At 42.9% G+C, this 14414-nt stretch overlaps 1 protein-coding gene across 1 annotated transcript in view; it reads left to right on the top strand.

Moving 5' to 3' along the window:
• NIPAL1 (NIPA like domain containing 1) overlaps window positions 1-14414 on the top strand; it is a 43331-nt gene that overhangs the window by 11615 nt on the left and 17302 nt on the right. Inside the window, exon 2 of the mRNA XM_073342107.2 lies at window positions 13238-13504. Within this exon, the coding sequence (XP_073198208.2) occupies window positions 13238-13504 (267 nt within the window). The remainder of the gene's footprint in view (window positions 1-13237; window positions 13505-14414) is intronic.

Raw genomic sequence — 14414 nt, 5'->3', positions numbered from 1 at the left:
ATTGTGAAATAAAGAACACTTTGTAGATTGCTCCCCTTACACCCATGTAGAGGAGATATGCATGAGGACTCGTCCCATCATCTTGAACTCTGCGGGGAGGGAATAAAAATCCCTGTCAAGAAGAAACTTTGTATCTATGCTGCTTGGACTTGGAGTGGGCAAAATTTTAAAGCATAAGTACGTGATCCCCAGCTGCTTAGCCTGAGTTAGCCCTAAAGGACATAACAGGATGAGGGGGTCTCAGTCCCATTTTGGACCTTTGAATCTTGAACAAGTACATGAAGAAGCTACGGTTCTATATGGTTTTCTTCACAACTGTTATACCTTCATTAGATCCAGGGAGATTGGAATGCTGCCCTTGACTTGAGGGATGTGTATTTCCATGTCATGATCCACCTATGCCACAGAACATTTCTAAAGTTCATTGGAGGAAGAGACCCTTTCCAGCTGACATAACCCTCTGGCCTATCATCCACAGAGGGTTTTTGCCAATTGTATGGCAGTAGTGGCAGCCCACTTCTGCCACTGGTATTTACTGATATACCCTTGCTGATGTGGGGTCACTCCCATCAGCAGATGGAGGAAAATATCCATCAAACACTGTCTATTTACATGCTTAGGACTGGAGGCGAACGGAGAGAAATTGATCTTCGCACCCCTGTAGAGAAAAGAATTTATTGGGGTAGTCCTGAATTCAACCCTGACCAGCGGTTTTCTAGTGCTACCAAGGTTTCTATCTATACAAGGCCTCCGTGCATCCTTCAAGGGACATCCCCAAACGTCAGTGAAGAACTGCTTCAAGAGCCTGGGGCATATGGCAGTGTTCACTTATGGGACTCCTTGCCTGTATGCCAGGCTGCATCTCAGAGAGTTATGGATGTGGCTCAAGTCGGTGTAGCCCCTCAGATACATCACCTGGACAGACTAGTATGTATTCAAGACAATGTCCTATTATCCTTGAATTGGTGGATGAACCAAGACAATGTTTGCAGGAGGGGTCCCCGTCTCCCCACCCTTCCCCCCTTTGACTTTGGTAGCAGAGGCTTCAGTCATGGGGTGGGAAGTGTATCTGAGAGATCTGCAAGCTCAAGTCTTGTCCACTCAAGGAGGCTGGGCTGTATATAAACATTTTAGAGTTACAGGCAGTCGCCACAGTGCACCATCGTTTTCTGCCTCATGTGCAGGGCAGAACTATCCACGTACTTACTGACAACAGTACAGCAATGTTCTGTGCCAACAAGTTGGGGAGAGAGCAGGGGTGCCAGGAGGCAGTCAGGCTTTGGCACTTTTGTATATGGAATTCCCTGACTCTCATCGGACCTACTGATAGTTCAAAATTGATTAGCAGACCTGTTGTGCAAGTTGCTCATCTTGGATCAGGAACTGTGTCTCAACATGGCTATTCAAAGATTAGTACTTCAGGTAGGGGGAGTCCCAAGAGTGGACTTATTTGCAAACCCTTCAGAATAGGAAATACCCTCTTTTCTATTCCAGGGCAGCCATAACCCCAGGTCCATCTTGAAAATGTTTCTCTTCCTCCGAGATAGGAGCCTGCTCTATGCCTACCATTCAGTGCTCCTGATTCCCAAGAGCATTTTTAAGCTGAGGCAAGAGGAAGGCAAAATGATATTCATTGCACCAGCATGGGCAAGGCAGCCATAGCTCTCAGACTGGCACAAAAAGTCAATCAGGAAACTTTTACTCCTGCCTTTAGTCAAGGGCCTCATATTGCAGAATCGCTGGCTGGTGTTGCACCTGAATGTTCAGTGACTGCACCTCTCAGCCTGGTTCCTCAATGGGTAAAACCAGAAGAGGCTCACTGTTCAGAAGCCATCCAGAGTGTCTTGCTTAATAGTGGGAAACAAGAGCTACTTACCTTTAATAAGTGGAAGTATTTTTCCATCTGAGAGGCTAGCCATGTGATATCTCTTTTACTCATTCTATGATTCAAAATATCTTGGACTATTTGTTTCACTTCAAAAAGTCAAGTTTGCCAGTCAGCTCCATCAAAGTCCTTTTGGCTACAATTTCAGCATTTCTCTCCTATATATCATGGCAGGACTGTATTCTCTATTCCTATGACTACCAAGTTCCTAAAAGGTGGAAACAGTCTTTCTAGGTCAATCAGAGACCCTACTCCACAGTGAGATTTGAAGCTAGTGTTCTCAGCCCTTATGGGTCTCCCTTTCAAGCCACTAGCCTCCTGTTCATTGTTACACCTCTCAGAGCAAAGGTGGCTTTTTTAACAGCCATCACCTCTTCCAGGACAATAGGAGACCTCTGTGCCCTGATGTCACAGGATCTGCCCACTGTTAGGGGTGCTTCCTCCTGGCCTCTATGGCTGTTAGCTCCTTCCAGGTCTGAGGCCCCCCCTTCTGCTGCTCACTGCACATACTGCTGCCAGTCTCTCTCTCTCTCTCTGCAACTCTGGGTATTCCCTCTTTGTCACAACTTGGCCCTCCAGCCAAGTCACTATATGTGTTTCCTTCTTCCAGGGTATCAAAGTCTTTCCTCACTAGCAGTCTCTGGTTGTCTTCCCTGTCACTGCCCCTGATTGTCATAAGATTGACCTCTGCACTTTGAGAAATCTATTTTGTAAACTTGGCGCAGATAATGCAGTACTTGATTTGCCATTTCTTCACCAGTGTGGCTTTTCAAAGTCCTTCTCCAGTGATTGGCAGGGGAATCTAGGCCCACCCTCTACTTCAGGTTCCAGCTCAAGGACCCTCTAGTCAGCAGTCAAGTTCTGTTGCCTCCTAGACCTTACTGCCTTTTTCCTAAGCCCTTTCTTTAACTTCTGGTTCTCCCACCCTCTCTGGGTTTGCCAGCCTCCCCACTTTCTCCTCCCCAGGGAGTAACTGTGGGCTACCTCCCTATATAGCCCCAAACATTCCTTCTTTCTCCCAGGGAGTGACACAGCCCTTTGTGTCATCAGCTTCCTGCATTTATAAACCCAGCCCAGCTCCTTCCTCCTCAGCTGTGCTCCCTCATTCACTCAGGGGATTACTTAAGCCACCTGATCCCCCTCAGCTGTAGCCTGTCTGCTTAATTGGCCCCCTGCTTCTTAGTCTACATTAACCCCTTCAAGGCAAGTGCGGGGGGTGGAAACCCCATCACACCTGCTAACAGATTCTCCATACACAATTTTTGTTTTTGTTTTAAACAAGGACAAGGTAAAGCATTAGGCCACACCCTAAATTTCTCTCCAAAGTAGCATCAGATTTCCACCTCAACCAGTCAGTATATTACCCGTCGTCTTTCCAAAGCCACATGGTTATAAAGATGAACAAAAGCTCCACACTTTGGATGTTCGCTGAGCCACTGGTTTCTTTAGATCTAGATAGATTAGCCCTTTTGGGTCTTTTCACAGCTGCTTGTCTCCTAAGTAGAAAGAATGATAGGGAATCGTGGAACAGCACAATGACCATCCAGATGGATCACCAGCAGTAATGTCATGTGCTACAAGATGAAGGGCATCGCACCTCCTGAAAAGCACTCTGTACATTCAGCCATATCACGCAGCTTCCACGGTGTTTGTGAGAAATGTCCGTGTTGTGAACATCTGCAGAGTAGCACTACGGTCTTCAGAGTATGCAGGGCCGGATTAAAACCTTTAGAGGCCCTAAGCACTGAAAAGATTATGGTGCTCCCCCCATATGTAATTCAAAATAAAAACAATACTATACTGTAAAATAAAATTTTAGTTTTCGAAATGACACAAAACTTACATGTATGCTGAAATTAAAATAGCTTCTTTCTAGATTTTCTGACTGCAAAATTCTGGATAAGTTCATCGAAGCTGACTCGACGAAGCATGTCCGCTTCCATACACAATAGGGAAAGTGAATCAAGTCTGTCCTGACACATTGTTGTTCTCTGACGGTTTTTTATTCTTTTCAGCTGAGAGAAAGAGCGTTCTGCAGAGCAGTTAGTAATCATCAATGTTAGAAAAATGCGTAGTGCAGTCTCTACATTTGGAAATACACATTGTATTCCATCTTTCAGTATTGTGTCATGAAAATCAATGTGACTGAATTTCATTTTTTCTGTTTCATTAAACTTTGCGTGCAAATAACAGTGGAACTGCTATACTTCTCCACAGAGATTCATGTTCAAGTCAACAGGGTATGAGTCAACTAGCTTTTGGGAACCTTGTGAATATTGTTAGTCAGATAAGTCCATATTGTTTAGAAAAGAAAATCTACTTGGTGCTTCTTCGTACGCTTCACCTCTTCTCTTCATATGAGCTTCAAGTGTATCAATTATAGTGTAGTAAGTAGATATGCAAAATTTGTCTCTAGGATTCAATGCTGTTTCTTTTGCACTGCTATCATTTGCTTGTTTTTTCCTGATTCGCTTGCGGGACTGGGCTTCTTTGTAGTTAGTATCAGGCAAGATATCTTTTGATATGTCTTCAAATCTTTCAAAATCATTCCTCAAAGTGTGTAAGTGGTCTGCTAATGATTGACAGAGGTCTGCACATGTTTTCAAATCCAATTCTTTTTCTTGGAGAGCTTGACTTGTGTGGTAAAAGTGTTGTAAAATTTCATTCCACATGGTCCATGTGAATACAAACTCTAGTTCTTGCATCTTGTTTGCAATGTTTTCTGCCTCTCGTGTAGTTTTTCTCCCTTTTGTGATTGGTCTTCAGCTATACTTTCTAATGCATCCACAGTCTTTGAGTAGGACTCCAGAATTGCACTTGTTGCCACTGCATGTGCCTCCCAGCGAGTATTAGAAAGAGATTTCAACACATCATCATTGCCCAAATATTTTTTTAAGAACTGCCCATCGATGTGTTGAGGCAGAGAAAAATGAATAAAGTAACTGGACTGTTGAGAAAAAACTTACTGCCACTGGACAACAATCAACAGCACTGCGGCCAACAAGATTGAGAGAGTGTGCAGCACATGGCATGAATATGGCATATTTGTTCTGTTCTAAAAGCTTCTTCTGCGTTCCTTGATAACGCCCTGACATGTTGGCAGCGTTGTCATAAGATTGACCTCTGCACTTTGAGAAACCTATTTTGCAAACTTGGCACAGATAATGCAGTACTTGATTTGCCATTTCTTCAGCAGTGTGGCTTTTCAAATTGAGGAATGTTATAAATCGTTCAACTGGTTTTCCATCTGTGGGAGACACATATCTTAGTACAATACTCAATTGATCAGTATGTGAAAGATCAGGTGTAGAGTCGACAGATAAACTGAAGTACCCAGCAGTACTTATTTCATCCACAATAGCTGAACGAACTTTGTCACTCATTAGACCAATGAGTTCATCACATATTGTCTTGGATAAGTGTGGTGGATTACCTTTGCCAGCATTCCCATATTTTGAGATATGGCCTGCTAAAAATGGGTCAAACTGAGTCACAATACATGACAGGATCTGATTTCCTCACATTATTTCGATCTATGTTAGTAGGACACCCCCGCTGGTTTAGGTGGGGATAAGTAAAAAAAGAGAAGAGAAAAATGGGGGAAGAGTTTGTAGTGGAGTGTAAGGAAGTTTAACAAAGTTCTGATTTTTCTCATGATGACTACTTCGATGCTTTTTTTGAAATATCAAATATCAATATTTTAAAAAAAACTTTTTTTTTTTGGTGCCCCCTGCTTTGCTGGTGCCCTAAGCACGTGGTTAGTCTGCCCACTGGGTAATCCAGCCCTGAGTGTATGCTTGTGCTAAACATTATGCGATTACCACTGCATCAAGAGAAGAAGCAACTTAGGGAAAGCAGTCCTGTAGTCCCTCTTCTGATGAGACTCTTAGCCCCACTTCTATTGGAAACTGCTTGGGAGTTATCTACTGTGATGGACATATGCAATGACTTGAAGAATTAAAAATGGTTACTCACCTCTCCATAATTGTTGTTCTTTGAGATGTGTTGCAAATGTCTATTGCATGAACCACCCTCCTTCCCCAGTGCATCAGAGTCTTTCATCTAAGACTCTGGTCAGAAGGTACTGAAGGATGGGCAAAGTGGCTTTGCCCAGTGATGAGCTGCCAAAATGTTAACAACCGGTTCCCTCCTCACCCCACAAAAGGGTTGTGGCCTGCCCCTGCCCCCCGGGACCCCTGCTCCATCCACCCCACTCCTCTGTCCCCTGACTGCCCCCAGAACCGGGCAGGAGGGTCTCATGGGCTACCATAGTGGGTACCCACTGTGCCCCGCCCCTATGAGCCAGAGGGACCTGCTGGGGGGGGCGAGGTGGGGAGTCCCAGCAGTGCTTACCTGGGGCGGCTCCCAGGAAGCATCCGGCAGGTCCCTCTGGCTCCAAGAGGTGGTGTAGCATAGCTGGGGGGGAGCGGGGGAGTGGCCACTTCTCCTACTGATCACATCAAAAGTGGCGCCTTAGGCACGAACTCCATGGGTGCTCCGGGGCTGGAGCACCTACGGGGAAAATTTGGTGGGTGGAGAGCACCCACCGGCGGCTCCCCACCCCGCGCCTGGCCCCAGCTCACCTCTGCTCTGCCTCCGCTCCTAAATGTGCTGCCCCACTCTGCTTCTCCGCCCCACCCCCCAGGTTTCCCGCGAATCAGCTGTTCGCGCGGGAAGCTGGGGAGGGCTGAGAAGCAAGCAGCGGCTTCGCACTTAGGCCCAGGGAGGTGGAGGCAAGCTGGGGCGGGGAGCGGTTCCCCTGCGCGCCCACCGAGTAACCTGCTGTGGTGCGGGTGGCCCTCCTCACGCCGCCCTGCCCCAGCTCACCTCCGCTCTGCCTCCCTGGGCCTGAGCACGAAGCCGCCGCCTGCTTCTCAGCCCTCCCAGGCTTCCCACGCAAACAGCTGATTCGCGGGAAACCTGGGGGGGTGGGGGCAGAGAAGCAGAGCGGGGCAGTGTGTTCAGGGGAGGAGGCGGAGTGGAGGTGAGGTGAGCTGGGGCAGGGCGGGGAGCTGCCAGTGGGTGCTCTGCACCCACCAAATTTTCCCCATGGGTGCTCCAGCCCCGGAGCACCCACGGAGTCGGCACCTAAGGCGCCACTTTTCACCGGTTGTTAAATTTAGAAGGCCTTTTAGAACCGGTTGTCCCTTACGGGACAGCCGGTTCTAAAAGGCCTTCTAAATTTAACAACTGGCTCCAGCTCACCACTGGTTCTGCCCCTTTCTACCTTCAGCTCAGAGAACAAGGGACACCAACGCACAGGTGTAGCAGCCCCTATGGGTACTGCTAGGGAAAACTCTCTGGCACCAGTGTACAAGACATGCACACATGTAGTGTAATGGACAAATGCAACACATCGCTAGGAACAACAGTTAAGAGAGGTAACAAATCATTTCTTCTTCAACTTTGTTCCACTCTCTCCCACTTTTTTTTCCTGCCCTCATTGCTGCTTTTGGTAGTTTTAAAAGTTTCCTACTTTGACTCGACCAGCTTGGATGTGCAGTGCTTACTGAGGCTGTGCTTCCCCTTACTGATAAAGAATGCCACTTCTGGTGTTTGATATCAATCCACAGGCTCTACTTAAAATGTTCTGATTTTCTTTACCTCCCAGCTGATTAATGTCTTTTTTTTTTCTTAATTCAGAATAAAGATTATTCTTCTTCAATGGCTTTTACTTTTTTCCATACAGCATGTTCAAAGCTGTAGATCAAAATCCAGATAGCAGAAGGACCTGCCCAGCAGCATTTGTTGGTTAGATACTGTAAGTAGTTGTGAAACTGAATATTAAGGACCCAATCCTGAAAACCAGTGGTTTTCCACCTTTTTTCATTTGTGGACCCCTAAAAATTTTTGAATGGATATGTGGACCCATTTGGAAATCTTAGACATAGTCTGTGGATTCCCAGGTGTCTGTGAAGCACAGGTTGAAAAACACTGCTGTAAACGGTAATGCTCAACTTTACATGAGAGTGCCCACATGTGTAAGCGTTTATAGGATTGGGAACTAAATTTTTATTCACTTCTCACAACTAAACCTTTAGTCTTGCATTGTTTTATAATTCAGTCATCACTTTCAACTGAACTAATATAAACATTGCCTGTGTTTGTATAAACAGATACTGGCAGTATACCTGACCTGTACAAAGTACAATAAACAATTGTACGTGGCAGTTAGCAATCCATTTCCTGTATGTTTAGGAAAAGGGTCAAAGAACGGATTAAAGGACAGAGGAACAGGAAAAGAAACTTTTGTATGTGAACAAATGAGACCCCCTTCCTGAATTATCTACCTCTTTCTCACCTTACTTTTTTAAATAAAACTTTTTAAATCCCTGTATCTATCCTGCTATTTTCACTTAGTCTATTTCTACATTTGTTGTTTTTTAAACTTGTTTTAAAAAAATAATCATGTTAATATCAGCACAAGTAAGTCATGTTACAATTAGCTCTAACAAGCAATCTTACAAGCTTGTTACAAGTAACATTCTTTTCCAATGGCTGAATTTTGATTTGTTCCCTGTAAGATGATGGAATATTTTTTGTTACTTTCCAAATTTCCTCTCTTACCTGTGATGTTATTCTAATTTGATTTCCTTTTCCCATTTAGGCAAGTTAGGCATCAAACTGGTCATGTAAATCTAAATTCTGTTTTTTGAACGTAGGATTGTTAAATAACATTAATAAGGCTATTTTAATATGTTTAAACTCTACCAACTTCTAAACAACAAGCAAATCTGATATACAAACATCTATTGAATTGATTTTAAAATTTAAATAGTTAAATCCATAGACTTTCAGGTGGGTTGGCTGAAAAGAAAAAAAGTCCTGATCTAGTCCAATTTGATCTTATGGTTCAAAAGGAGGGACATGCTGTTAATGATTCATAGTTTAAGGTCAGCATAGACCATTAGACCATCTCGTCTGGACTATACATCACAGGTTTCACTCAGTCACCTAGAATTGAGGCTGAAGGCTTGTTTGGCTAAAGTATAGCATATATTAGGCTAAAGCATGTCTTCCAGAAAGGCATTTAGTCTTGATTAGAAGACATCAAGAGATGCATAATCCACCACTTCCCTTGGTAGTTTTTTCCAATAGTTAATCATCCTCACTGCTAAAAATTTGTGCCAAATTTCTTATTTGAATTTGTCTGGCTTCATCTTACAGCCATTGATTTTTGTTGTGTCTTTCTCTTCTAGATTAAAGTGACCTTTAGTACCCAGTATTTTCTCCCTATGTAGGTACTTATACACTGTAATCAACTAATTTCTCAATCTTCTTTATGGTAAATGGAACAGAATGAGCTCTTTAAGCCTCTCCCAGTAAGGCATTTTCTCTAGCCCTTGAATCATTTGTGTGGTTCTTTTCTACACCATCTCTAATTTTTCAACCTCCTTTTTAAACTGTAGACACCAGGGCCCAGATCCATAGAAGGACTTAAGCATTACTACACTGAGTGTTGCAGCACTTAACTTTTAGACACTTAGAAAATCACAGGAACAACACTGTGATTCACAAAGCCAATCTCCCTATACAGTGAACGGGGAGAGGAAGGCACGTTACACTGCGTCTACTCAATGAATGGCAGGAAATCTCAGAGTCTGAGTCAAGTCAGGCTTGAGCTACCACACTGAAAATAGCTGTGTAAATATTGCAGTTCAGGATCTGAAGCCTAGTCTTCTCCCTAGAAGGGATTTGAACAGAGCTCTGCCATATTTCAGGTGAGCACCCTAACCATTAGACGATGGAATATTCTGATGTGGGTCTCCCTCTGTCTCTCCTATTGAAGTTGTTCTACTATTAAATAACTGAATCATTAAATATTAATTGGGCCAGTGAAAAAGTTAGAATGACACTACAGCCTACTGTTTAGGGCAATAGCCTGAGAGGTAGCAAATCCCTGTTTAGATTCTTTTTCCCCCTCAGGGAGAAGAGGATCTTGAATCAGGAGCTTTCCACATGCTGGGTGGGTACTCTAAGCTAAAGGTTATAAGGGGAAGCCTCCAACTCTCCCCCAACTCCCTGGCTGTTTTGTGGGGCTAGGCGGCCTCTGAAAGTACATGCTAGATTGGGTTCCACATGCAACTTAGGTGGCCAAACGCCTGTCTTCTCCAGTTTGTGGATCACTCTGGGTCTTCTTAGGCAGGAGATGAGTGCCTGAGCACCTAGAGAGAGGCAACAGTGGGAATGCTTAGGTGGGAAATTGGTGCCTAGAATGAGGTTGCAGTGTGCATGCCCAGATGCAAAATCTTAGGCGCTGAGTGAATTTAGGCACCTCCAGGTTTAGGCGGCAGCTGAGCGGGAGCTTTGTGGATCTTAAGTGGGGCTTAAAAATGGGATGTAGGCACCTAAGTACCTTCATGGAGCATACCCTCGAACTGTATGCAGTATTCCAGTACATGACTCTCAGATAAAACCTTCCTGCTCCTGCTCACTATTCCCCTGTTTATATATCCAAGGATCCCATTAGCCTTTTTTGCAATAGCTTTACTCTCTGGGAGCTCTGACCCCTAAATCCTTTTCTGAGTCACTGCTTTCCTGCATGCAATCCCCCCTTCTGTGGGTATGGCCTGCATTCCTTATTCCTAGATGTATAACTTTGCATTTGGATGTATTTAAACACATTTTGTTTGAATAGGCCTTGTCTACCAAATGATCTATGAAGCTCTCTATGACTGCCCTCTCATCATCATTATTTACCACTGTACCAGTCTGTGTTATCTGCAAATTTTTGTCAGCTCTGATTTTATATTTACTTCCAGATCACTGATGAAAATGTTGAATAGTGTTGGACCTAGTATCAATATCTCTGGAACCCCACTAGAAACCTCTTCTGTGATGATTCCCGGTGACAATTTATGTTTTGAGATTTGTTAGTTTTTAATCTATTTAATGTGTGCCTTATTGATATTCTATAGTACTACTTTTTTAATCAGAATGTCATGCAGTCCTAAATCAAACACTGTACACAAGTCTAAGTATATTACATCTACACACTTACTTTTATCAGCCAAACTTGTAATTTCATCAAAGAATGAAATCAGGTTTGTTTGAGAAGATCTGTTTTCCACAAAAGCATGTAGACTGGCATTAATTATGTTCGTCGTTCTTTATCAACTGAATCCTGTATCAACTTTTCCATTATTTTGCCTGGGATTGATGTCATGCTAACCAGTCATTAGTGACCCGTGTCATCCTGCTTGCCCTTTTTGAATATTGGCACATTAGCATTTTACCAGTATTTTGGAATTTTCTTGGTATTCCAAGATTTGTTCAAAATTTGACAACAGTGTGTCAGAGATCTTTTCAGCCAATTCTTTTAGGAGTCTTAGGTGCAAGTTATCCAAGCCTGCTTACTTTTAAAATATTTATCCCTAATCGACGATGATTAACATGCTCCCTAGTTACTAGTGGACTAAAAAGTACTTCCTCATTCTTATGTGATACTTCTTTCCAAATAAAGAATAGAAATATTTATTGAATATTTCTGCCTTTTCTACAGAATTATTAACAATTTTACCATCTCCATCTACTAATGGGCCTATACAATGTTTAGGATTTCTTTTGTTTTTAATATACATAAAAAGCTCATTATTGTTCATAGGCCTGCTGGCCATGGATTTTTTTTCATTTATGTTTTTAGCTTTCCTTATCAATTTTCTGCGCTTCATAAATTCTAATTTATATTGATTGCTACCTATTTCTCTTTTTCGCCACTTGTTATATCTTGCTTCTTTATTTCTAATTGCTGCCTTCACTTTGCCACTGAATCTGGATGGGCTTTTAGCCAAAGTTGTTCTCTCTCTTCGTTATGGAATCGTGGCTTTTTGGCCATCTAATAAACTCTTCTTAAAGAACCCCCAGTTTTTATTCACATTTTTTTGTCTAATTTTTTTCTCACAGTTAGTTTTGCTCATAATTTTCTTCAGCTTTGGGAAAGTATCCAACTGATAAAATGACATAAATGAATACAATAACAACTGGGCTTTCTTTATCTAATTTAAAAGTTGAGAAGCGGGGAATAAATTGATTAATTTCATCAAATCATAGTAAATTCTAGGTCTCTTACAAATTAAGCAAAAAGTATTTCATTATAAACAGTCTAGCATATGGGTGGCCAACCTGAGCCTGAGAAGGAGCCAGAATTTACCAATGTACGTTGCCAAAGAGCCACAATAATATGTCAGCTCCACGCCCCCGCTCCCAGCGCCTCCCACCAACTGGCAGACCTGCCAATCAGCGCCTCCCGCTCCCTGCCCACCTCCCGATCAGCTGTTTTGTGGCATGCAGGAGGCTCAGGGAAGGGGGAGGAGTGAGGGCACAGCAGGCTCGGGGTGGAGAAGGGGCAGGGCCTCTGGCAGAGCCAGAGGTTGAGCAGTGAGCCCCTCCCACCCCCGGCACACTGGAAAGTTGGTGCCTGTAGCTCCAGCCCCAGAGTCGCTGTCTATACAAGGAGCTGCATATTAACTTCTGAAGAGCCGCATGTGGCTCCGGAGCCACAGGTTGGCCACCCGTGGACTAGGATTAATTTAAAGAGAAATGAATTAGCTAGATGAGAGCTACTACGCATTAGAATTTTATAATAGGATGAACAAAAGTAATTTTCCATTATTTTGTATGAAAAATAAGGATCCATCAGCATAAAAATGTCTCTGTTCTTTCAAAAAGGGATCTGCTAACAATAAACTCTCCTAGTTTAACATCTGCTGGATGTTAAAACCCATCCCAAAATAAACTGGAGTTAAATTACCAGGAAACAAAATAGAAAAACAGGGCTACCACCTGTCCTGTAGGGTATGTTTACATGGCTGTTAGACACCCGCGGCTGGCCCCTGCCCAGCTGACTCCTGCTCACAGCACTAGGGCTAAGAGGCTGTTTAATTGAAATGTAGACTGTCAGGCTCGGACTGCAGCCCTCGCTCTGGTATCCTCCCACCTGGCTGCATCCGAAGCCTGAATGTCTACAGCACAGTTTCACAGCCCTTTAGCCCGAATCAGCTGGCACAGGCCAGGTGCATGTTTTTAATTGAAGTATAGACATACCTGTAGTAGCTACCTGTGGAGTCCTCCTTGCTGGAGAATGTGATTGGCCAGCAGCCTCCAGCCCCCACTAATTCTTTTCCTAAGGGTGGGGTAAGTCAAGCTACAATTAAACTTTTGTTTGTTAGTGGCCTGTTAGTGCGCATTCACCAGGTCACAATTTATTAAAATTACTTTTATATATAAATACCAGTATGAGGACTAGATGGTTTTCTAAATGCTGTGTATTATGCTTTCTACATTTGTTTTTGTCGTGCATCTTACAGAGGAAAAGTATCTTTCTCTCCCCCCCCCCTCCCCCCTGTTCCCCAGGTGCTGTTCTTTCTTTGGTTTGTCGTGACTCTTACGAAGCATGGTGCCAGATCATCAATGTGTCAGAAACACAGGCCCCTTTCTTTACCTATCCAGACAATCATTCCAGTGAAACAAACCTGAGTGTTTCCACATCTGCGGGAAGCAAATATAGGCTCTATGTGGGTGTGGCCCTGGCCATAGGTTCTAGTATTTTTGTCGGCTCCAGTTTTATACTGAAAAAGAAGGGCCTTCTGCAACTGGCTGACAAGGGAGTCACCAGAGCTGGTAAGAAATATTTACTTGCTTATCTTTGACAGAAAGAATGTCTGTCTATTTTTTTATCATAAGTCAGCAAGTTCAAGGTTCAAGCCAACTGATGTTTTCTGTAGTTGACTACAGGTAATATTGGATTTAAGGACCTTTAGGGGGATGCAGATGGGAGTGGGTTTTATATGTATCCAAGGTCTTTCTAATGCACCCACCACAATAATACCTAGGAGCTAGATAAAAAGTTCTTCCTCTGCCCCACTACCCGAAGATAACTAAGCTCTGTTTTTGTAAATTAAAAGCTATCAGGAAAAGTCACTGCAAAACAGAGTATTAATAAAAACTTACTAGCTAACTTGCTGGCAGTATTTTTAACAACTGTGTAGTACAGGAATTATCTCTGCAGTAAGAGTGAATTGGCCCATCAAAGTCAATAGGAATAGAATTAGACTAGTTTGGAGTGCTTTTGAAAATCCCAGTAGGATGCTGGTATTAGAATTATCACTTAAATCCTTTTTTGAAGGTTTTGAGTTAGTTTTGCTTTGCTATTTTTCTTTTGTTTGCAATGTTTCCTGCAAAATATAATACCCTACCATTCTGGATGCTCTCAGTATTTGAGGAAAAATGGATCTCTCAACATATAACTTGTTTGTATTTTGGATGAGAAAGCTTTGGATAACTAGCAGCTTTATTTTTTATGTAGAAAAACAAGTTTTACGGACCTGTAAGCGTGTTCCAGATGTGTCTTGGTATAGATAGCTATGTAGGCTCTGATGTAGCAAATAACTTAAACATATGCTTTACTTTAAGCACATGAGTAATCCTAATTAATGAAGTCTTATTATCCCTTCTTGTGTCTACTGAAAGTTCAAGATACAGGACTTGAAATAATAGAATTTAATATTAAACAATTATATTTTTAAGAATA

Source organism: Lepidochelys kempii, chromosome 4 (assembly GCF_965140285.1).
Source record: "Lepidochelys kempii isolate rLepKem1 chromosome 4, rLepKem1.hap1, whole genome shotgun sequence".
NCBI lineage: Eukaryota > Metazoa > Chordata > Testudines > Cheloniidae > Lepidochelys > Lepidochelys kempii.
This window is presented reverse-complemented; position numbering and strand designations above follow the sequence as displayed.